The sequence below is a fragment of a genome, unplaced genomic scaffold, assembly GCF_019419815.1.
Source record: "Pyrus x bretschneideri cultivar Hongxiangsu unplaced genomic scaffold, Pyrus_bretschneideri_v1 Contig56, whole genome shotgun sequence".
NCBI classification, from domain to species: domain Eukaryota; kingdom Viridiplantae; phylum Streptophyta; class Magnoliopsida; order Rosales; family Rosaceae; genus Pyrus; species Pyrus x bretschneideri.
This window is the reverse complement of record NW_025999794.1, coordinates 2,532,791-2,558,939: the sequence shown is the minus strand read 5'-3', so window position 1 is coordinate 2,558,939 and position 26,149 is coordinate 2,532,791. Positions and strand designations below refer to the sequence as shown.

Here is a 26,149-nt window from a genome sequence, read left to right as displayed (position 1 = left end):
CCTAGGCTGCCAGAAAGAAAAGTGAAAATTATAAGAAAAGTTGAAAAGGAAACAAAAAAGAAAGGGAAAAATGAAAATTAGTAGAAGTGGTGAGAAATTTTTTAGTTTTTTTTAAGTTATTAATTTTGTATCACACATATGACATATCTCACTATTTTTATAATGACTCACGTGATGTACTACTCCGTGTACCAATCAATTATACATACAAAATAAATATATTTAAATCTACTTAATAAATATATATACACACACACACACCATTGAACTTGATGGGATACGAATTCTCCAAAATTAATTTCAACAATCCCAACCATCAAATATGTTTGTATATGCTTCGAGATCACATCAGCAAAAAAAAAACGCAAAAAGCAAACATTCAGAGATCAAGTAACGGGATAAAGCTTTTTGACGGTTATAAACGAAAAATCACGATTTAACGGTTATTTTATCTTCGATTTTGATGATTTTTTACAGCTACACTCATTGACCCTATATGAATACAATGAATGAATTTGATCTTCAATTTAAAATATTTACACAAGTGGATACCACAAAATCTTATGTTATACTTGATGAAAGTATAAATAAACTCTAAGTGTTAGTCAATCTATTGTTTTTATGGGATACGGATTCTCCGAGACTAATTTCAACGATCCCAATGTCAGACTTGTTTGTATATGCTTTGAGATCACATCAGCAAAAAATCACAAAAAATAAACATTCAGAGATCAGGTAACGGGACAAAGTTTTTCGACAATTATAAACAAAAAATCACGATTTAACGGTTATTTTAACTCCGATTTTGATGATTTTTTACAGCTACACTCCTTGACCCTATATGAATACAATGAATGAATTCAATCTTCAATTTAAAATATTTACACAAGTGAATACCACAAAATTTTATGTTATACTTAATGAAAGTATAAATAAACTCTAAGTGTTAGTCAATTTATCATTTTGATAGGATACGAATTATCCGAAACTAATTTCAATGATCCCAACCATCAAACTTGTTTGTATATGCTTCGAGATCACATCAGCAAAAAATCACAAAAAACAAACATTCAGAGATCAAGTAACGGGACAAAGTTTTTCCACAGTTATAAACGAAAAATCATGATTTTACGGTTATTTTAACTCCAATTTTGATGATTTTTTACAACTACACTCCTTGACCCTATATGAATACAATGAATGAATTTGATCTTCAATTTAAAATATTTACACAAGTGGATACCACAAAATCTTATATTATACTTAATGAAAGTATAAATAAACTCTAAGTGTTAGTCAATCTATCGTTTTGATGGGATACAAATTCTCCGAAACTAATTTCAATGATCCTAACTGTTAAACTTGTTTGTATATGCTTCTAGATCACATCAGCAAAAAATCGCTAAAAAAAAACATTCAGAGATTAAGTAATGGGACAAAACTTTTCCATGGTTATAAACGAAAAATCACGATTTAATGGTTATTTTAATTCCAATTTTGATAATTTTTTTCAAAACTAGTTTCAACGATCCAATCGTCAAACATGTTGGTATATACTTTGAAATTGCATACCCCAAAAATTTCAAAAAAACAAACATTCAAAGATCAAGTAACGGGACAAAACTTTTCGACGGTTATCAACGAAAAATCACAATTTAACGGTTATTTAACTCTGATTTTGATGATTTTTTACAGCTACACTCCTTGATCCTATATGAATATCAAGAATGAACTCGATCTTCAATTTAAAATATTTACACTAATGGATACCACAAAATCTTATGTTTTACTTAATGAAAGTATGAATAAACTTTTAAGTGTTAGTGAATTTATCATTTTGATGGGATACGCATTCTACGAAACTAATTTCAACGATCCAACCGTCAAACATGTTTGTATATACTTCGAGATCATATACACCAAAAATTGCCAAAAAACAAACATTCAGAGATCAAGTAACTGGACAAAAGTTTTCGACGGTTATCATTGAAAAATCACGATTTAACGGTTAGTTTAACTCCGATTTTGATGATTTTTTACATCCACGCTCCTTGACCCTATGTGAATACAATAAATGAACTCAATCTCCAATTTAAAATATTTACACTAGTGGATACTTCAAAGTCTTATGTTATACTAAATGAAAGTATGAATAAACTCAAGTGTTAGTGAATCTATCATTTTGATGGGATACGCATTCTACGAAATTAATTTCAACGATCCAACCGTCAAACTTGTTTGTATATGCTTCAAGATCGTATACGCTAAAAATCGCAAAAAAGAAACATTCAGAGATCAAGTAAAGATACAAAACCTTTTGACGGTTATCAATGAAAAATCAAGATTTAACGGTTATTTTAACTCCGATTTTGATGATTTTTTTACATCTACACTCCTTGACCCTATACAAATACAATGACTAAACTCGATCTTCAATTTAAAATATTTACACAAGTGGATTCCACAAAATCTTATGCTATATTTAATGAAAGTATGAATAAACTCTTAAGTGTTGTTGAATCTATTGTTTGATGGGATACGCATTCTATGAAACTAGTTTCAACGATCCAACCGTCAAACATGTTTGTATATACTTCGAAATCGCACATGCTAAAAATTTCAAAAAACAAACATTCAGAGATCAAGTAATGGGACAAAACTTTTCAACAGTTATCAACGAAAAATCACGATTTAACTGTTATTTTAACTCTGATTTTGATGATTTTTTACATTTGCAGTCCTTGACCCTATATGAATACAATGAATGAATTCGATCTTCAATTTAAAATATTTACCCTAGTAGATACCACAAAATCTTATGTTATACTTAATGAAAGTATAAATAAACTCCAAGTGTTAGTAAATCTATCGTTTTGATGGGATACGCATTCTACGAAAATAATTTCAATGATCCAACCGTTAAACTTGTTTGTATATGCTTCAAGATCGCATACGCCAAAAATCGCAAAAAACAAACATTCAGAGATGAATTCGATCTTCAATTTAAAATATTTATACTAGTGAATACCACAAAATCTTATGTCATGATGATCGATGAATTGAGGATTTTGTAAAAGGAATAACATGCAAGCTTTGAGTTCCATTGGCAAGGTTTAAACTTTTGAGAAAGGCTTCACAACCTTGAAAACAAAAACTCTTTCATTTTGCATATCCTTGCACATTTAATATTTTGTAATAGATTAGTAGTGTATGGATGTTTGTTTATTAGGCTCTTATTTTCAAGTGTAGATGTAGTACTTAAACGACAAATGTGTTTTAATGTTTTGAAGTAATATTTATGTGGCAATGTGTGGTATGTGCAAATTTAAGGGAAAAAAAAACATTTTTCTTAACGGGCCATAACGGGTTGGGTCACTTTACCCGTTGGGTAAAGTGACCCGACTTATTAAGGACCTGTTAAGGTAACGGGTGTGACATGACACGACCTGTAAAGATAACAAGTGTTACACGAAAACGACACGAACACGACATACACGACCCGTTTGCCAGGCCTAGAGAGACTGGTATCAGAGTTGGTTATGGTAGCTTACGAAGAAGAAGAATAGAGTTAAAAACTTATACATTTTGAGCAAAACGATACTGTTTTCTAGAAATGTTTGAAGTTGGTCATTTTTTTTTTAAATAATAAAAGGCCCATTAATCCTTTCTTCTCTTAATTGTCTTATAAATAAGAGTTTCCCGCCCCTATACATATATGACTTAATTCTTTGTTTTATTAATACAATATTGACCTAAAGACAATTAAAAGAGCACTAAAGGATAGGGTTGTACAGTTAGCACACACAATAGTATGTGTTTGCTAAGCGCTCAGCAAATGTCTCACCGAAAAAAATGAAAAATATTTCTAGATTTGCGTGCCCTATTATTAGTATGAAAAGAGAATAGTCATGCATCTGCTATTATTTTGTTGTGCACTATTTTTTTAGCTTTCCTCTAGGTGGTTCCAACTTCCATGAATAGTGTAACATCCCACATCGACTAACGGAGACGGAGTGATGTGCCTTATTTGTACATGCCTACCTCTATATAGCATGAGGCCTTTTGGGAACTCACTGGCTCTTACCTGAACTCGTTTAACTTCGGAGTTCCGATGAACTCCAAGCCAGCGAGTTCCCAAAAGGCCTTGTGCTATATAGAGGTGGGCATGCAAATATAAGGCACATCACCCCGTCTTCGTTGGTTGATGTGGGATGTTACAATACACCCCCTTAGGGGCCCAACGTCCATGTTGACATACTCGCACCACACGGCAGAGTGGCTCTAATACCATTTTGCTGCATCTCAGTCTTGGCTTCGCCGTAGAACGATATTGTCTGCTTTGGGCCTCGGCCATACTCTCACGGTTTTGTTTTTGGGTTTCGGCATGAGAACTTTCCAATGGGTCACCCATCCTAGGACTGCTCTTGCCCAAACTCACTTAACTTTGGAGTTCCGATAAACTCCGAAGCCAGTGAGTTTCCAAAAGGCCTCGTGCTATATGGACGTGGGCATGTACATATAAGGCACATCACCAGTAGAGGTGAACTTAGTCTCTTGCTTATTGCCTAATTGACCAGTGCTTTTGTCCATTAACTGTTCAGCCTTGTAATTTTCAGTGTAATGGCTTGAAACTCCACCATATTCATCATTGTAGGAAGATCGAGCTTTACTCTGAACTTCTCTGGACTCATTGAGCTTTGGTTTGCTCAAGGGCATCACATTAAGGTAGCCAATCGTGTCACTGCATGCATATGCGGGCTGCTTTGTATCATTATTCTTCATCATTTTGTTGATTCAGAGGTTCTATGTTTAATTTTTGAACTTTGAAATAGCTCTCACAAAGTATTGTGAATTATGAAATGTCTTTGGCATCATCAAAGCTTATTAGTAGTTCTTAACTAATCTAGAGCTTAGACCTATTTCCTTTTTGGCTAAGAAACTAGTTAACCTTACTGTGATGATTAACCAAATAATCATAAATAGTGACTTCTATTTCTACATCTTCACTTTCCTTCGCTTGTTTGTTTCTCAATGTAAACTGGATCATGCTGGAACATTTCACTGTGGAAAAAAAAAAAAAAAAAACGTTTGTTCTCGGCATGGTTTCTCGTTTAAAACCAAATATCTTGTACTCTAGTTTTGAAGGACTTGCTTTGACCCTCAAATTCTTAAGTGTTGTTTGAGCCTTCTCGACATGGTTTCTTACTCATTCAGTGAGGAATTCACGATTGATCGACTCGATGGACGCGTGCGCCCAATTTCACTTCAATGCTAGCAGGAACGTTATGAGCATAACCTTTTCACAACTTTACCAAGCTTACCATAAAGAGTTCCACGTGGGTGTGAGGCTTGAGCCATCTCTTGGTAAGAGTTGGTTGAAGGTTGTAGCGCAGAAGGTCAGCAGATTGTATCACCATCTTGTTGTAATTCATAAACATCACATTTTACTCTAGTAGTTCTTTTATAATGATATGTAAATAAGTTCTTTTGCCCAAATATTTTAAGGGTATCTTCCACCCAACCCTAACACACCTTTGATAGGCATACAATCCTGGCGTCCAAGCACTTCCGCATTGGCATTTTTGAGTCCTCTTGGTGTAGGACCCATCCTCTTATTCATTCAATTTTATATTATTTCTTTTTAGTATTTTAGTTAGTTGTATGCTTTGAACACGTCCCTTAAATGCATATTCATTATATGTAAACTTATAAGTCTTATTTATTCCTTATTCTCAGCATTTGAATTCAATAAATGGCTTTCGTCACCCTTAGGTGTCGGCCAGTACATGCCTATCCTGGTGTTCGAGGAATATTGGGATCTGGGCGTGTTAGATAATCCCGATACAAATTTCTTCTTCTTCAATAAGATATGACAATTCATAACATGATGAGGATTGCACAATCGTGCTGAAAGATAACAAATCTAGAAGTTATGACATCCAAATGATGTCATGACCGACAAACCATGCTTTGATACCAATTATAACATCCCACATCGACCAATGAAGAGGAGGTGATGTGCCTTATATGTACATGCCCACCTTCATTTAGCACGAGGCCTTTTGGGAACTCACTAGCTTCGGAGTTCATTGGAACTCCGAAATTAAGCGAGTTCGGGCGAGAGCGATCCTAGGATGGGTGACCCACTGGGAAGTTCTTATGCCAAAACGCAAAAGTAAAACTGTGAGGGCGTGGCCGGGGCTCAAAGCGGACAATATCGTGCTACGACGGAGCCGAGACTGGGATGTGACAAATAGATTTTCATATATAGTGGTTAGGGGGTTACACATAGGGGTGGGCAAACGGGTAGAGTAACTGTGGGTCGGGGCGGGTAATCAAGGTTAGGGGTGGGTGTGGGCTGGTTCCAATTTTTTTAAAAAAGAAACGAGGCGAGGTGGGGCAGGGCGATGGAATTTTAGGGTGGGCCAATTCCAGATGTATAGGAAAAAGGCCTTGGACTGAGCCGTTTGTAATTGCAATGGACGGACGAGATTGAAGAGTAACTTACTGTCCAATCTTAATCGTTAGTTTTACCCTAGGTCTCCTTGAGCTCAACTCTGTCACTTGAGTCCTCGAACTTAATTCTCTCTCTCCGTCTCACTTACATCGTCCCCTCCCCTCCACGGTTCCACCCACATTTCGTCAATCTCCCTCAGTGATCTCCTCCTCCACCTCGACATCATCGCAGTCACGAGTCTGGGCTTTAATGACCACCATGACGGCCCAGCAACCTTGATTGTCCTCCTCGAGTCCTCGACGACATCCCAGAATTAGAGATTCTTACTAACCTAATCCTCACTTTTACGATATCTCTCACGAACCCAAACTGAATCTCCTCAACCCTTCCTCTCGAATCTTGATCTCGAATCTCAACAATCGATAGTTAAGTGCTTCTACCGGTCCACGGATTCAAGCGCAGAGTTTCCAGCCTCCTCTTTCAATTTCTAGCCGAGACCGGTGTGGCCTTAGTGGCTGGGAAATGAGGTATCACTTCATTTCATCTCTGCGGTGCTGCTTGGTGGGAGTTGTGGTGTCGATTTGGGAAATCAGTTTTAGTTGATCGGGAAGAACTGTTGCGGTAGTGTGAGCAATATGGAATGTTTTGGAGCTCTGTATCAAAACTGGTAAAAAAAAAAAAAAAAAAAAAGTAATTGGACGTGTGGACTTGCCCCAAATTGGCCTGTTTGAAACGAGCTGGGTTAGGGTACGGTCCAGTTCCTCCAAATTGGCCTGTTTGATCGTGCATAGCCCTAGTTACACAGGTTTCTGGAGTTAAGGGATTTGACATTAAATGTGCTCATATAAGGTAAAAAATAAATGCATAAAACTATTTGGTACTAAGCTTGTCATCTTTATTTACCTTCCAAACACCTCAACTATTTAACATCTAATAAAATTAGTGTTCAAGTGCAACAAAAACATAAAACTTTTAACTACATAAAAATGAATCAAATATCAAGGGTGTGAAAGGAAAGATTTTTGTAGACATAGTATGTATGACAAAAACTCACATGTCTTGTGTATGCAATCTAGACATCAAGACCCCAGAGTTATATGATGAAATAGTCCCTTTTTCATAGACAATTTATAAGCACATGCAAGATCTCTTATTTCTTCGATGTGATAGTGATAATCTCAACACGCCCTTTATGTGTGGCAAATTTTCAAGTCTAGCACATGGACAACACAAATCGGGTGACGTGAAGCATGTGTAGTCATTGGGCTTCACACACAGGACAACCTGCTTTGATACCATAAAGAAAGTTGAGGTTCCACCATAAAACCAATTGGCAATATGAGGGGCCGCCCAACTACTTATAAGCACATGTAAGGTCTCACATTTCCTTGATGTGGGATTCGCACTCTCAACACGGAGAACCCCTAACCTAATGAAAAATATTAATATTTTAGATTTATTTATTCTTCAAGAAATAAGTCTATCAAAATATATTTCCAAGTTTATATCGGTTTGGACAATCGTATTTATTTATTGTCATTAATAAAATAATGAGAACTGTTATTAGCACTCTAAAAATTTAATTCTATACTCTTCAAATTTTTTTTTGTTCTTTCTAATTATAGAAAGTTTGAAGTGTAAAATGAGATTTTTGAAGTGTCAATAACAACTCCTTAAAATAATAATAATAGTTCATTTTAAAGTATATGTACGCTCATCTATGATCCGTAATTTGATTTTCAACTAAGAGAAATGCTAAAGAGACTTTCTCAAAGTGAAACTATTTGCCACCTCATATTTTTTGCATAGTGTTTTATAATGTTAGGATATAACTTATGCCAAAAACATGAGATGACAGAAAAGTCATAAAAAAATTCATTTTTGAAAGAGTCTTTTTAGCATTTCCGTTCAACTAAACCACACATAGAATGATAGAAGTATATGTTTAATTAATGAGTAATGCTAGTGAAACTAAATTTGTAGACAAAGTTTTAGAAACTAAAGGACATGGAAGTTGATGATTAGTTTATTACTTAAACGTTGATAAATGAGTTCATTCTTATTAGTGACACATCATTTAGTTTGCAAATTTAATCTCTCTAACATTAACTTTAATCAATTAAGTGGCATTTAGGTTTTCGCCTGTAGGAACTAGTGGGTCCTGTCAAATCATGTTTCAACACAGGACCCCATGTAGTTGCTGAAGAATCCCTTTGCTTGTCGAGAGCACTTAATTTGTTTTATTCGGTGAAACCCAAATGGCTTGTCAGCCTTGCAAGTTTTTTGGAGTAATACGCTAGTTAGACTAATTTTTTAGTTAATATTTATAAATTATACGCATCACAAATAAATACTAAATACGTTAAGTAAAATTTGTTAAATAATTCAAATATCAACAATTATTTATAGGGAATTTTAACGAAAAGCTTCCAGACCTGTTTACTTTAATGAAAAATCACATTATTACACTAAAAAGTCAATCTTGGTACTATTTATTTTATCCTTTATTTTATCCTCATCGTTAAAACTCAAAGTTTTCAAATCTTTTCATTAATTTTCTTTTATTTATATGTTTATAAAATTTAATTTAAATAGTTAATTTTATTAGCCTTATCCGAGTTCTTTGGGTAGATTACTAGATTTGTTGCAGTGTCTGATCAATCTTGTAGTCGCAGGTACATGTCAGCCCGATGCCTCTATACACTCTGAGAAACATCCTGCTCCTGGTAGAAATTGGAATTGACCCCTCAACATTAATATTTTGTCTTTTGGTCTGAAAGTTTTCTCGCCTGCCCATCTGCCTAGCTTCCACACAATTCTATACTAGTCTACTTGGTAGCCATCACGTGCATTCATTTCCAAATATGGGCTTTTGTTCACGAACATGATACTCTCCGGATCTATATATATTGTGCTTATTGAGTAAGCAATCTGGCATATTGAAATTTAATTCAATATCTACGATTATTATAACTTTAAAGGATCTCTTACTTATAACTGTTGGATCAAATTTTAACGGTTCAGATCGCTTACTTATTAGACTCAGTTTTATTGGATCCGATTCCTTTGTTCACAACAACAAGATTACTTGTTATTTAATTTTGAAAGAATATAACTAGAATCTAGAAAGCCTTTTGATAACACTTTTTTTTCTCTCTACCAAAATTTTTTTTTTAATCGAATTTTCTTATTATTACGGATTATTGAAAAAATAGCCATCGTGAGAGAACTTCTTTTGGAACCAATGTACTATTTTAATTAGTTGTAGAACCGATAATTTAGATGATTGTCCTGTATTTAAATAATATATTATATGTTTATTAGATATTATTACGTGATGGTACTGATTATGAAAGAGAATTGCTTACGATCATGGAGAGTCTGAAGCCGTAAGACAAGGACGTATGCTGCCCAGAAAATGACTAATCAACTTTGAGATTCATGCACCACCACAGGTGTGGACTAAAATCACTAAGTCAACGGCTTACAATTTGCCAACCTAAACCTTGATCCAATCTATGCAGAGTGGTGGGAGTAGATCAAAATAATCACACATCCAGTATTTCTCTTCAAATCTTTTATTCAGTTCAGATTATTATGATCCTTTGGCCTTGTTTTTTGGGTACATAGGTGGATCCATTAGCCTAACCTAACCAGTTGAGCTAATCCAAATGGCTCCTTGTATGTCTTCTCACTTTTTCTATGAAGTTATGACATAACTAAAACAAAAACTTAAGTACACATTCATACATACTTCCGTTCCATTAAGAATTAGAAAGCATTTAGATTTGGATGCTTTTTTTTTTATTTCAATAAATGTTTTATGTACGCCCTTATATGTAAGGTCACAAGTCACAGATAAAGATTTCTGATCAAAAGAAAAGGGTGAAAAAAAGTCAGACGGATAAAGACTTGAATCTTCTGGAGTAGAGTCTATAGTATGTTGAATCAAAATGAGCATTTACTAGATGTTGCAATCAGGTCCGTAGGTTCGTCCTCATATATATGGTAAAATTGAAGCTGGCCCATTGTTTCGAAACCACCCCACCACCAAACCTGTCTCAGCAAAAACCTGCTGCTTCCTACTACTTAATTCTTGACCTTTTTAGGCATAAAGGTAAATTAAACACCGATGTATGCATAACGTAGTAAAGAGATTGCAACCGGTTAATCACGACGTATTGTCCATTGTATTCAAAACCGTAGGTGAAAACCGTTCGCGAAACGGAGTTGTAGTGAAGGATTTCGATATTAACAAGCAAAGTTAGGGGTAAATTTGTCTTTTGAACTTATATATAGTAAGCCGAGTAGGAGCCAGCTTTCCTTTTTCGGAAACCAGACCTGGGTGACCCAGTTCCCTGCATTTTAGATACCACTTCCTGTAGGTTTTTTGATGCCATTTCACGACATTTCATTCCAAGCTCCTTGGATGTTCCTTTGTGCCATGGATTTTCTTTCCTTGCATCTTTGCTTCCTTACTTCTTTGCTTCTTGAGAATTTGGTGAAAAATGATCTCCAAATCTTTCAATTTGGAATAGCAGATTGTTAATATGCCCAATTAATAATCCTTGAAGGGGAATGTTTTAGGAATAAACGTAAGAGAAATATCACGTTGATCTAACTTACAAAGATCACGTGGAAAAATGCCAATCTAATCACACAAACCAAAATAAACAAAGATTAAATAAAGCACATAGTAATTTTGAGTCAAAACACCCAAACCTTTGTTTTTGTGATGAACATCAAGAACAAATGAAGAACATACATGAAAACCCATAACCATGAACATTTTTTTCAAAACTCAATAAAGCCCAAAACTTACTTAAACAAAAGGGGATAATGTTGCAGCTTCTTATAAGCTCCTAAAGTCACTGTAAATCCCATTTACCTCCACACCTTCAACGAGACTTCTATTCATTTCTCGGAACAGTGAGGCTGGTCGTTCAGGCAGCACCATATAATTATTTGGTGTCCTTCCACATCATGGATTGCTTTACTCCTCACAAGGTAATACTTAACCGAAATTGGCTGCATAAGATGAAAGTAATCCCTTCATCTTATCATCAGCTACTCCGCTACCCAACACCTAACAGAGTAAAAAAAAATCAAGGAAGACCAAGTAACAGCACAATGCTATGTTGTGGAAGGCATGAATACGATCTGCAAGGGGTAGTGGAGCTCCACTGCCCCATGCAGGAATCAACATAGCAACCACAAGCTGGGGATTAACAGATGGGCCATAAGGAATTTGACCTAGACCTTGACCCTAAACCGACAGCACTCCAGAGTCCAAGGCAAACGAGGACGCATTTTAGATAAGCCTCAACCCCGAAAAATCGAAACGCAAAGCTAAGGTTGGGTCAAAGTTGATGTATTAAGAGAAATAACTGTTCACTGCTTTCCTAGGGGCCAACAAGGATATGTTTGTGGAATTTTTTAGGTCGATAGGCCAAGGGCCTACTCCAATAACACCGATACTGTCCCCACTTTATCACTTGCCCAACCTCAGGTGTGGGGTTTTATCACAAAAGGACCTCAGTGTTAGTTAGAGTGGGGTAATTCTATTTAAAGTACTCTTTTTTTCTCCCTCTGTCCGATGTGGGACAAATGGAGGTTCCAACACTCCCTCACACGTGAGACCCTATTTTATGGTTACACGTGGAAATCCACATCGGCAACCACGTGGAGCTAGTGGGGGCTCACCTATCGTGTGGGGCTAAACGGAGATCCACCCAATCATTTGGCAATACGGGCATGTTCTTTGACTTTGATACCATGTCGAATTTTTCAGGTCGATGGGTCTAGGGCCCATTCCAACAACACCGATATTGTCCCCACTTTACCACCTGCCCAATCCTCAGGTGTGGGGTTTTATCACAAAAGGCCTCGGTGTTAGTTAGAGTGGGGTAATTCTATTTAAAGTACTTCATGTCTTCTCCCTCTGTCTGATGTGGGACAAATGGAGGTTCCAACAGTGTACGCTTTGATTCGAAAGACATGCTAAGGGTAGATCTTTCCATAATCTGCCATCGCCCCCATTTGAACCCAACCGCAGAGCCATTTATCCAACAAAAACGTAATCATACAACAGAATGAAGCAAGATCATTGAAACCGAGGTTGGTAAGCTTAAGGATGCTAACTTCATGGTCGAAGCCCACCATCTGGACTGGCTGGCTAATGTGGTGCACATACAAAATAAGAACAGGAAATGGAGAATCTATATAGATTTCACATAGTTGAACAAAACATGCCGAAAGGATCCCTACCCTTTTATGCGAATCGATTTGATGGTGGATTCTATAGCGGACATTGAGATGCTGAGATTGATAGACGCCTACTTTGGCTATAAATAGATCAATGTGTACAAGCCATACATAGAGAAAACACCATTCATCAATGGTTGAGGTACGTACGGCTATAAGGTTATGCCTTTTAGTCTTAAAAATGCAGGGGCAACCTTTCAAAGACTAGTCAATCAAATCTTTAAGGAAAAGATCGAAGAAACAATGGAAGTCGACGTAGATGACATGATCGTCAAAGGAAAAGAAAAGAAAGGTCTATTTACCCACTTTCAAGTGTCCTTCGATCTACTTCACAAGTACAACATGAAGCTCAACTTGGAAAAATGTACTTTCAGAGTATCTTTGGGCGAGTTCCTGAGCTACTTAGTCACTAAACGTGAAATAGAAACCAATCTTTCCAGATCAGAGCGACCATAGAGATGAAGTCCCCTAGGATAGTGAAGAAGACAAAAACATGACTGGAAGAGCGGCTGCTCTCAATCATTTTCTTTCACGATCCACCAATAAGAGCAAGCCCTTATTCATGCAATAAAAAAGAGCAAAAGCTTACTCTAAATAGACAAATGCGAGGAGGCCTACGCTAGTGGATGGAGTGTTGGAATAATAGGGTCTAATTGCTATATTAAATCACATAAAAAATCAATCAATAATTCATATATTATTCTCAAAGCTAAAATAGCAATCAAACCAATAATTAACAACAATGCGAATTAGGCAACATTCATAATAATTTTATCAGGCCTCAAACTTTAAAATGTTGCCAGTAGGGCAACATGCCCAAAATGCCAAGGGAAGTTAAAATCAAACTGACATTAATTTAAAACAGTTATAGACTAATTTCTAATGAATATACAAGACAAATAATCTTCTATCTTAATCATCATCATCATCAACAATTTACAAAATTCTTGTGTTGTTCTGTATACTGTATATACAACCTTCAACACATATCTGGCCGATGATCAATCTTTCCATGGAATTTTAAAAGATTCTTATCTTAATTAGTTGCATCAACAGTTATATATAAACCAACACATTAGTATATAATTCACAATATACAAAATAAATGTACGTAATCGTTTCCCAATTGGCATGTCAACCACTTGGAAATCTGATTAATTAATTTGTCAAACACTCGATTGACCATCATTTGAAAACTGTGAATATATTATACAGTGTTAGTCGTAAACAAAACACTCCCAAGCATTACTTACTTTACAAACTGAAACTTACTGCATGGCAAAGAAGTAACTAACTAGGCAAGAATACAAACAAACAGTTTTGCAGTAAACCAAGACTACATACCAGACTATTCTACCACACAAATTAATATATAGGACAAAAACATGATAGAATAAATCTGAATGACAGATCATGCCATTAGGATCAACCTTTACTTTGTCATGGGAGCACATATTATTCTCAAAACAAATATAGCAATCAAACCAATAATCTTGTCTTAAGATTGTTGGAAAAATAGGGTTTAATTGCTTTATTAAATCACATAGAAAATCAATAAATAAATCATGCAATTATATATCAAAGTAATGTATGTACATGAGTAACCAATGTTAAATTGAACATGCCATCATGAATTAGAAAAACCTAGGAATACGGTTGAGGCAAGTGTTGGACATTTTGTCCTTATGACAAGTTTACGCCCCACTAAGGTGCTTATGGTTGATCGGCGCTTGTCTCTCAAGATATAACGACCATGTCCTTGTAATAGTAGCACTCTAAATCATAAGACTCCAATGAACCATGATTGAGTTGAATACTCTCTCATATGACTCAATGGCACACTTTAATATTTAATGTTCTATATGTATGATGAAAAGTTATTTAATGACTATAGGGGGCTTCCCTATTTATAGAATGTGAGATGCCTCTTTGGAAAGCATGTGATTATTCATGAAGAGTCTAAAGTTTCATTTGAATAGACACATCTTTCAATTAATAAATTAATAAATTAATATTATAATATAAATTTTCCAACATGAGGAATATTTACACTTATAGCTAGTGGTGTCAAATTGTGTGGTCAGTGCAACTCTGATTTGAGAACACTCGAGGGAGCGAAAATTGGTATACTACGTATCAAAAGCTCTCCTTGAACCAAAAACTAGATACCCGAAGATGGAAAAGCTCATCCTTGCGCTGGTGACGGTAGCTAGAGTTTGGACTATACTTCTAGTCGTTCTGAGTGGTGTACTTGAAAGAGTACCCATTCCGATCCTTCCTACATAGTCTTGACGTGTCATCCAGAATTATGAAATGGGTCATCAAATTAGGGCAGCACAAAATTATCTTTCATCCAAAACTTCGATTAAGGCTCATGTGTTCGCAGGCTATGTAAGGGAGTTTACCCTGATGAATAAGGTGTCCCTACCTTTGAAGATCCGTGGAAAACACTTAAGAATCTTTGTCTTTGGAAACTATACGTGGATAGATTGCCAGATGGGAACAAGGCATAGGTAAGGCAGGGTATGAATGGTCTTGATGACACCAGACGAATCAAAACTAGAGCAGGCTCGGATTCAGAGCAAGCAATAACGAGGCAGAGTATGAAGCATTGTTTGCCGAACTTAGGGTGGCAACGGAATTGCAAGTCAGGGAACTACCAGTCCATTGCAACCCAATGCTTATAGTTAACCAAGTCAAGGGAGACTACGCAGCTCATCATCGGACGATGAGACTTTACCTAGCTAAGGCTAAGGCATTCCTCGAAGGATTTAACAAGTACGAGACCCAGGAAATCTTTGGGGATGAGAACGGTCACACTAACACTAGCAAACATCATATTCATAGTGGACTATGCACTAGGACGAACGATCTCCTTTGAGTACCTCGCTGCCTCAAGCATTCACAAGCTCGAACCAAATATAGTTGCCATTATCGACATAAGGGAAAACTAGATGGACAAGATCATCGACTACATAGTTGCCATTATCGACATAAGGGAAAACTAGATGGACAAGATCATCGACTACATCTAAGATTTGAAAACTGCCCGAAGATAGCCATTAGCCAGGAAACTGATCCAAAAAACTTCATAATATACCCGTTATCTGTATGAAGCTCTATCGACACCCCTACTTTAGACCTTATACTCTATATGTCACTTTAGAGATAAGCCTACAAATCCTAAGTGACATCCACTCCAACATATACGGAATCTATGCTAGCGAAAGATTGCTTGTATAGAAGGGCCTGACAGCCGGATACGACTAGCCTACCATGCGGCAAGATGCCATAAATTGTTCCCAAACTTGCAACAAATGTTAAATGTACGCTCTCATGAATCATTACACATTGAAGAGCTTAGCATTGTAATAGTGGTATGGCTTTTAAGCAATAGGGCATTGATCTTGTCTGGCTATTAAAGAAAGCCTAAGGAAACAAAGAATATATGATAATGGCCATATACTACTTCTCTAAGTGGATGGAGGCAAAAACTTTGTCGAGAATCACAGGGGCAGTTGTAAAGTCTTTTGTCTAGAAAAAACATTATCTATCGTTTTAGTATACCCCCATACCATACTTATAGACAATAGACTACATTTCATCATCTCTGAAGTCACGGACTAGTATAAAGAACTTAGTATCTGTCACCTTACCTCTACTACATGATACCCATAAGGCAACGCGCAGTTAGAAGCTTCGGACAAGACCATAATGCAACTTCTAAAGAAGAGACTAGAAAAGAAAAACAAGTGGCTTGAAGAATTGCCTGGAATTTTGTGGATATGCTGGGCAACCACTTGGAAAGCAATTGGAGAAACCCCCGTGAAGGAAAATTTTGATTACGCTAGCTCATTTGAGCAACATCTACACATACATTTAAGAATTAAAAGGCAGAGTCATGTTTGTAGGCACTCAAAATCCAAACTTTACCATGAAATTTAAAGCCTAGTAATTGTGAACCAAGACTCAACTCAAATTAAAGACAAATAGAGTTGAGACTTCTTATATGTTTGAAGATTCTTGTTTGCATAAGCAAAGGCTAATCACCCAAGAGTGAGCCTTTATTTCTTGCTTATTTACTCCATGGATTTCTTGGAGTTGAATGGATGAATGGATTGTCCAAGTTCCCAAGAAAGGACCTCTATGTTTCTAGACCAATTAGAGGTTGATGAAGAAATGAGTGACTAAGGGAGAAGAAGAATGCTAGTGTTCTTTCCCCTTAAGGTCGGTCTTTAAAAGAGAAAATGGGGAGCTTTTGTTCTCTCCAATTCCCTCATTAAGCCATGTAACATCCCACATCGACCAATGGAGAGGTGGTGATGTGCCTTATATGTACATGCCTACCTCCATATAGCACGAGGCCTTTTGGGAACTCATTGGCTTTGGGTTCCATCAGAACTTCGAAGTTAAGCGAGTTCGAGCGAGAGCATTCCTAGGATGGGTGAACCATTGGGAAGTGCTTATGAGTTCCCAGAAACAAAACCGTAAGGGCAGTGGCCTAAAGCGGACAATATCGTGTTACGGTAGAGCCGGTTTGGGATGTGACATAATGGTATCAGAGCCACTCTGCCATGTGGTGCGAGTGTGCTGACAAGGATGTCGGGCCCCTAAGGGGGTGGATTGTAACATCCCACATCGACCAACGGAGAGAGGGTGATGTGCCTTATATGTACATGCCCACCTCCATATAGCACGAGGCTTTTTGGTAACTCACTAGCTTCGGGTTTCATTGAAACTCCGAAGTTAAGCGAGTTCGGACGAGAGCATTCCTAGGATGGGTGACCCACTAGGAAGTGCTCGTGAGTTCCTAGAAACAAAACTGTGAGGGCGTGATCCTAAAGCAGACAATATCGTGCTACAACGAAGCCGGTCTGGGATGTGACAAGCCCTAAATGAATTTGGCATATAAATTTCCTTTTATAGCCACTCACATTGAGTGACATAATTGAAATTAAACCAAAACCCTATGTATGGCTGCCATGGTGAGTTTATTGGGTTTTTGGGCCCTTTATGTTGTAAGTTGTCATACAACTTAAGTTAATGGGTTTGACTATTCAAAGCCCATTGGGCCTTGAAGCCCGAAACTAACCCAAGGTTTAAAATGAACTTATTCGTTTGATTAATTCACATATTAATTAATCATGGCCATAAATAATTAACCATTTAAATGGCCTTACTTAACTCTGTTGTTTTCTTCAATCTCAACCATACATGGTGTACAACTCATTAGGTTCTAATTAGCGAGGTAGTGGGCGATTAGAACCTTTACTGATCAATTGTGAATTGAAACTTACTTTCAATCTCCCTTTAATGAAGATTAGTGATTTGACACCACCACTAGGCCAAGAGTGTCCTTCCTTAGCCATAGGCGCTTGGCCCAAAAGTTAACAGCATGATTCGACACCACCGCTGCATTCATCTTACTCTCGCTCAATTCACCTTGGTGTCAAGTTTACACGTCCGCATCAACCACAAGAATAACATAAGTTACTTGGCCTGCGCACTACGAAGGCTTGATAATCTTTAGTATCAAAAGAATGATAATTTTTAGTATCAAAAGAATGATAGCTCAATTATTTATAAACACATTTAAGGTCTATTCTTTTTCTAATAAGAGATTTTTATAAAACTAAAGTTGTCAAGGTTCTTTTTATGTCTCTCTCTGTCTCTCTCTGTCTTTCTAATGGAAACACACGGCGGCCCTTTTAGCAATTGCTAGTTGGATAAGAGAAGAAAAAGTCAAGATAAGAGAGAAAAAAGTCATGCAGCCGGCAGGCTCAATGAAAAACGAACACGCTTGAGCCAATAGAAACGCTTTACCAAAGATCCTTTAAGAAGGTAATTTCTTAGTGGAACGCTAATTTCTTAGTCAACGACGTGTTGAACTTTCTTCCTCCTCGACGTGTTGAACTTATTGGAACGCTAATTTCTTAGTCAATTTAGTTCATCGAATGTTTTTATATTTGTTTAATCAAACGTTAGAAATATTTCATCGTTACTGTTTTGACTTTACCAACTTGTTGCTTCTATGTAACAAGCACCTGATGCCTTTTCCGTTCATTTCTGATTGAGAGATTGAAGGGTTGAAAGATGGGATATCACCATGTTCTGGCTTTGCACCTGTTCTTATGTGTTGTTCCTGTTTCCCTAGCACAAGATATCAATTTGCCACTCAAAGCTGTGAATCTTGGGAATTGGCTTCTTATAGAGGGTTGGATGAAACCTTCTCTCTTTGAGGGAGTTCCGAACAAAGACCTTTTGGTACGTCTGCTACATACATGTCATATATATATATATATATATATTATGTGTGTGTGTGTATATGTTAGAATCGAGAGAAACATGTTTTGACATATATTTTGATGTATTTTTTAGAGTTATTATTTCTTAATGTATTTCAATGATCCAACAGTCTTTCCAGTCAAAAAAGTCACCGATAATATTTTACTGATTTTGAATATCATTGGTAGGATGGGACACAAGTTCAATTCAAGTCCACAAAGCTGCAGAAGTATCTTGCTGCAGAAAATGGGGGTGGTTCTGGTTCCACTGTTGTCGTGAACCGCGATTCAGCGTCTGGTTGGGAAACTTTCAGGGTATATATGCTCTTAATGTTAACTTTGATTAATCATAGAAATTAACTTCAATTCTTACGGTAAGAATTTGATTCGTTGTATAATGCATACAGTTGTGGAGGATCAATGAATCGTCTTTCAATTTTAGAGTGTTCAACAAGCAGTTTGTGGGATTGTCAAACCAAGACGTTGTCGCAGTTTCAGATTCACCAGGCAATTCAGAAACATTTCGGATTGTAAGGAAAGATGGTGATCCAAATAGAGTTCGCATTCAAGCATCCAATGGTTTATTTCTGCAGGTGCTTTTTCTTTTGGTAGCATTGAACAAACATCCATTTATTTGTCACATACATATTATATCTGATCTCACTTCAGTATGTGAACATTCTTATAGGATAAAGAACATATGTAATTGACAGACCATATAACTATTCTATTACTAAATTAAAATGGTCTTTTAACTGTATAGACTAAGTCTTTTATGTTGAGGAACTGGAAAACTAATGGCATCAAAATCATGTTTTTCGTCGTACTTAGGCAACATCCGAGACGCAGTTGACTGCAGATTACAAGGGCTCCGGTTGGGAAGACGATAACCCGTCTGTCTTCATAATGACAATATTAAGTGACAAGACCTTGCGAGGTGAATACCAAATCACAAATGGTTATGGTCCAGACAGAGCTCCTCAAGTTTTGCAGGTAACTGATCATGAGTATTACCAATTTACCAGGCACATCAGACACTAGTAATCAATTATGATTATAAACAATAAAGTTCAATTCAAACCATGGTTAACAGGATCACAGGAACAGTTACATCACCGAAGATGATTTCAGATTCTTGTCTTCAAACGGCTTGGATGCGGTGAGGATCCCGGTTGGATGGTGGATTGCAAAAGATCCATCACCACCTAAGCCTTTTGTTGGTGGCTCCTTGAAAGCCCTTGACAATGCTTTCTCTTGGGCACAGTAAGTAGTTGCACATATGTGTCATCTATATATTGGTACTTAATTTTAGAACAATAACTTACATTTTAGAGAACAGAAAGAGAAAAATACTTGAAATTATAGTATTTTTACTGTTTCCCTCTATGAACATATCTGCAGAAATTACAGGATGAAGGTGATCATCGATCTACACTCAGTTGAAGGTTCTCAAAACGGCAATGATCACAGTGCAACAAGAGATGGCTATCTTGAATGGGGAAATTCCAAAATACAGGATACTGTGGCAGTTATAGATTTCTTAGCTTCAAGGTCTTACGTGTTCAATTCTTCACTAAACAAATAATATAGAAGCAAACGTATACAAGAACTAAGCTTAATCGTCGCAAAGTAACAACTAATGTGAACCTTTCCCTTTTTCCAAACAGATACTCTAACCATCCAGCTTTTGCTGCAATTGAGTTAATGAATGAGCCTATGGCACCAGGTGTTACTCTAGACAGCCTCAAAAACTATTACAAAGCCGGTTATGATGCAGTAAGGAAGTACACTTCAAGGGCCTATGTCATCTTATCGAACAGGTTAGGACCTGCTGATGCAAAGGAGCTTCTCTCATTTGCCCAAGGCCTCAATCGTGTGGTCGTAGATGTGCATTACTACAGCCTATATTCAGACATGTTCAGCAGCTTCAGCGTGCAACAAAACATCGATTTCATCTGCAACCATCGAGCTTCGGATCTCAATACTGTGACCACTTCCAGTGGTGTACCCCTCACATTTGTTGGTAAGTCACTATTAATTAAGCAATAAGTGATGGGTAAGAACCACTTTTCGACATAAGCGTTGTTTAAGCTGGCTTTTTTATGAGAATATATTGTACGTACAGGGGAATGGGTTGCCGAATGGGCGATAAATGGAGCATCAAGGGAAGAATACCAGAGATTTGCACGTGCCCAATTAGATGTGTATGGGCGTGCCACTTTTGGATGGGCATATTGGGCTTACAAGTGTGAACAAAAGCATTGGAGCCTCAAGTGGATGATTGAAAACAGCTACATAAACCTTAATTAGGTTTTACAGATTATGATATATATATTGAAACTCTATTTTGTTTTTGATAAATATATTGAACCTCAAATTGTACTACAGAAAAAGAAATAAAAGGAATAAATGCATTAGCATTTCACTGATGCTTTGGCGCGTTTTAAGTGTGTAACTGTTGAATATTTTGTTTTGCACCATTTGGAAAAACTTGTTTCTGGATTTTCCATTTTTTATATATTTTTTAAACATTTATTCCCCATTTTATTTTCATTTTAAAAGTTGAAAAAATAGACCGTTAGATCGCCAAACTATTAGAGCAACTCCAGCGTTGGAGCCCTCCCCCCAGGCTATGCACTATTCAATCCACCTAATGAACAGTAACTGTCCTTAATGAACAGTAATAGCCCTGGCAATAGCATTTGAATCTCCACCGTTACACTTCAATAGCCCTGACAATAGGCAATAAAATATTAGTAATTTTTTTATTTATAAAATAATACAAAATAATTTTAATTGTAATATCGGATAAGATTTTTAACGAATGACGACATGCCACGTGGCATTATGTACAACCTAATCCTTTCTGAATCCTCCATATAATCCACCATCCATCCTCACAAATCATACACCAATTTTCTCAAGATCTCTATCATTATTCATAATTTCTGCTTCCTTCTTCACAAAAATCTGTATCATTATTCATAGTTTCTGCTTCTTTCTTACAATGTCTTCTTCTTCCTCAAGGATGATGTGGGAACTCGATCAGGAAGAGGAAGAATTGTTTAACTAATCAGAAGCAATGTTCAATCACTAGGGCAAAAAATGAGAGGGAAGAGGATGAGGAGCGTAGAAGGAGAGATGACGAAGTAAGAATGGGCAGAGCCTCACATTCCGTCGAGTCATCCAAGCTATGGCTCAGATCTGTAGGCCCAGCCGTTTCGGAAACCTTGATAGAAGCAGGCAACGATAAGGTATGGAACTCTTGGATGATTATTTTGTTCCTAATAGTGCATTCCCTGATACGTACTTTAGATGTCGTTTTAGAATGGAACGACATTTGTTCAACAAAATCATGATTGCTTGTTTCAACCATGATTCTTACTTTGTGCAAAAGAAAGATGCTTTTGGTGCTATGGGTCTATTGCCTGAGCAAAAAGCGGATGCTTGCATATGGAGCATCTGCAGACCAAGTGGATAAGATAACGAGGATGGGGAAATTAACCATTCTTGAGTCCCTGATGAGGTTTTGTAGAGCAATCAAATCTATCTACACCGCTGAGTACCTCCGCAAACCTACAAACATGAACTTGGAACGACTATTGAAGAAGGCCGAGATGCGCGGTTTTCCTGGGATGATTGGAAGCATTGATTGTATGCACTGGACGTGGAAAAACTGTCCAAGTGCATGGCAAGGCGCTTATGGGGACAGAAAAGGAGCAAAAAGTATCATTCTGGAGGCGGTGGCATCTTTTGATACATGGATTTGGCAAGCCTTTTTCGGGGTCCCGGGAGCTCAAAATGACATCAACGTCCTTGCCCAATCCCCAGTGTTCAACGATGTCCTGCAAGGAAAGGCACCAAAAGTCACGTATGAGGTCAACGGACGTATGTACGATGGGCCATACTACCTAGTTGACGGCATTTACCCGCGATGGTCAACATTTGTCAAAACAGTGCCACGTCCGTGAAGTGCAAAGGAAAAACACTTTGCAAGCTGTTAAGAGGGGTGTAGGAAGGATGTGGAGCGTTGTTTCGGAATCCTCCAAGCTCGTTGGGCGATCGCCAGGGATGCTGCCAGATTGTTTGATGTGGAGTCTCTTCGATCCATCATGATAACGTGCATCATTCTTCACAACATGATTGTAGAAGATGAGTACGATTATGAAGCCGTTGATGAATATGAGTCAAACACGATGAACAATTCAAGAACACGTATATATTGTGCTCATTACGCCACCGATGAGCCCGTGCAACATGAGCCATTACAAAGGGATGGACGTTACAATGAAAGGCTCATTCAACGATATACTGCATTTCAAATGCCAAACATGCACAATGCCCGGCAAATTGACTTGATAGAGCACTAGTGGGCATTGAAACAAGCTGAAGATAATTAAGTTCATTTAGTGTGTATTTTTGAATTTGGTATGTTTATGTTATTTTATTTGGTGTGTTTTATTATTTGGTATGTTTATGTAATTTTTTTAGTGAGTTTTTAATTATTCCGTATGCTTATGTAATTTTATTTGTGTGTTTTTGTCATTTCAATAAATATTCTCTTAGTATAAATAACTTACCAAATTAATTTGAATAAATATTCAATAAATTGGAAACAACATAAATAATACAAACAATAAATAATAAATTACAACCCAAAGTGATTGGAAAATTATGGGCTCCGATTACAAAAAGTACTCTATTCATCATCACTTAACCAATTTGTGGTGCTAGGACCATCTTGGCTTGCTATCGCTTCTCTTGCACGCCTCCTTCGCACCACATCCACTTTCTCTGACTTCCAAAAAAATTTAGAATTTGGAGACTTCCCTTCTAAAGGCGTGTTCATAATCTCACGATCTTGTTGAGCCCGTCTTTCTTCTCTAACATGTTCCCTTTCTTGCCTAAGTAGCTCTCTTTCTCTCTCATTAGCCTGAAATTCTCTCTCAATAGCTGCAGCTTTTGCGTCCTCTCTAGCCTTATCAGCCTCATATTTCGCCAGTTCCCTCGCCAAAGTCAATTCACCTTGGCGAGTAAGTTCTTCCATGAACTTTGCATAATCATTCTTGGAAGCACTCCCTTTTCTCTTTGAAGCCTTCTTACCTTGAGGCCTAATTGGATAACAGGTCGAACCCGACGCTTGTTCAGGGAGGGGCGTTTCGGGCACTTCCTTTGCATCATCTTCATGAACATGCGAGACATGATCGGGTGTACAGTGTAGAGGGGTGCTGTTCATGTGCACTTCTGGACCGACTGGCACAACTCTAAATTTAGGACAATCTTTGACAATATTCCAACATTCCCACCGGTTGAATGATTTATTTTTGCTTTTGGTTTTGGCAGTGTACCAAGCTTGTGCTTGAAGTTCCTACACAATGCGGGAGAAGAAATAATTATAATGAAAATAAGTAACAAATAAATAATACAAACAACATAATTATAATGTAAGTAGGTAACAAATAAATAATACAAACAATAAATAATAAATTATGTAGGCAACAAATAAATAATACAAACAAATAATTATAATGTAAATTTGGGTATCAAATAAATAATATATTGTTACCTGATCTGAGTAATTTTCCCCACTTCGAATATTACTACTAGCTTGTGCCAAGGCGTCTCTCCACGTACTAATCGATTGGCTAAGTAATTTCCAATGACTGGACATCGATTTTTTGGTCCTTTTCCCACCAATTTTCTCAAGATAATTGGTATGAATAAGACTCCACATTTCTCGCAACTGCATCTCATTACCCGTAAGCGAACTACGAGGAACAGCTAGTACACAATGCAACATCTTCAAGAAGCGACCAATTTGTACCTGCACCAGTGGTCATTTTTTTGAAAAAAAATGGATTCAAACTTTGAGACAAAGAAAGGAATCTGATTGAAAGTAGTTGAGAAAATATGAAATTGTTGTGTAAGGTAGATGATAATGAGAAGGTATTTATAGAAAAGTAAAAACAATATTTTAAAAAAAATTCAGATTTTTTTTTGAATTTTTAACAATTTTTTCTTAAATTTTTATTCAATTAATTAATCTCTGCCGTTGGATATAAAAAAATTTGAATTCCAACACTCCAGATTGCGCCACGTGTCACAACGGTAACTTTTCTTAATTTTAAAACTATTTTTTCTTTTATTTTTTTATTTATAAAGCATATTAATATCCATAGTTGATCTCAGATCAAACGGTGGATATTAAATAAGACTTTTTTTTTTTTTGACTGTTGAGATCGAACGGTCCAAATTAAATATCCGTTGAGATCGAACGGACCGTGGGAAGCCACGTGGCTTCCCAACGGTAACTGAAAAAGTAAATTTTTTTTTTTGATTTTGTGTCGGCGACGCTGCGAGTGGGGTGCACGCACTTGACACAAAAAAAATTAAATAATGCCTGACGTCAGCGCTGGCGTCATAGGGCCTCAGGCTCTCGGGCTGGCAATTCTCCACGGGCCCAGAGCTCGAGCCTCCACCTTCACTCGAGCTTGCCCACGCTGGAGTTGATTCACAGGGCCTCGGGCCCCTTTTCTCTCCCCCGTCCCTCGAGCAACTGCCCACGCTGGGCTTGCTCTTAGAGATTAAATGGTGGAGATGGACAACTATTTAGGCCACTTGCGCTGAAATCATTTAGGGACCCATCATCTACCTGGGAACCTACTTGGGTCGGGAAGGCTCGAGATAGCTGTCTGGGTTCCGTGGGGTCCACCACTTGGCCAGAGTAATCCACATGGATAGAGCTGGGAAGGAGATCCTCTCCGGATCTCTTCTACCAAAATCACCGATCAAGTGATCCGGACCTTTGAAATTTCATCAAACGACCCACATGTTTTAATCATTTAAAAGTTATAATAATTTTTTACCATTGAATGAAATCTTAAAGATTTGGATTGCTTGATCCGATAACTTTGGTGAAAGAGATCTGGAAATGATCTCTTTTCGTAGAGCTGGGCTTTACCGTAAAGTGCCCGGATGCCTTGGCAAATCCACGCCGGTGGAAATACATTGAACTAGTCTACGAAAAAAAGTAGGATTATACAGTACAATTGGAGGTTACTAATAATTTAAGCTATTTATAATTCATAGCTAAAATAGCATCTTCAACAATGTTCTCTATTTTTAAGTTAAATTTTACCTAAAA

At 37.1% G+C, this 26,149-nt stretch overlaps 1 protein-coding gene across 1 annotated transcript; it reads left to right on the top strand.

Moving 5' to 3' along the window:
* The first annotated feature begins 18,475 nt into the window (after positions 1 to 18,475).
* Positions 18,476 to 21,446, top strand: LOC103967018 (probable glucan 1,3-beta-glucosidase A). The gene is made up of 9 exons (XM_018652333.2): positions 18,476 to 18,562; positions 18,791 to 18,985; positions 19,195 to 19,320; positions 19,413 to 19,598; positions 19,837 to 19,998; positions 20,099 to 20,268; positions 20,407 to 20,556; positions 20,673 to 21,028; positions 21,131 to 21,446. Exons 2-9 carry the CDS (start codon positions 18,815 to 18,817, stop codon positions 21,313 to 21,315), a joined length of 1,506 nt encoding a protein of 501 aa, XP_018507849.2. The 5' UTR covers positions 18,476 to 18,562; positions 18,791 to 18,814; the 3' UTR covers positions 21,316 to 21,446.
* The last annotated feature ends 4,703 nt before the right edge of the window (positions 21,447 to 26,149 follow it).

Coding starts and splice junctions, on each gene's coding strand:
- LOC103967018 (XM_018652333.2), top strand. CDS start 18,815: ATGGGATATCACCATGTTCTGGCTTTGCACCTGTTCTTATGTGTTGTT. Junction 19,599..19,836: donor CCAATGGTTTATTTCTGCAG/GTGCTTTTTCTT, acceptor CGTCGTACTTAG/GCAACATCCGAGACGCAGTT. Junction 20,269..20,406: donor AATGCTTTCTCTTGGGCACA/GTAAGTAGTTGC, acceptor ACATATCTGCAG/AAATTACAGGATGAAGGTGA.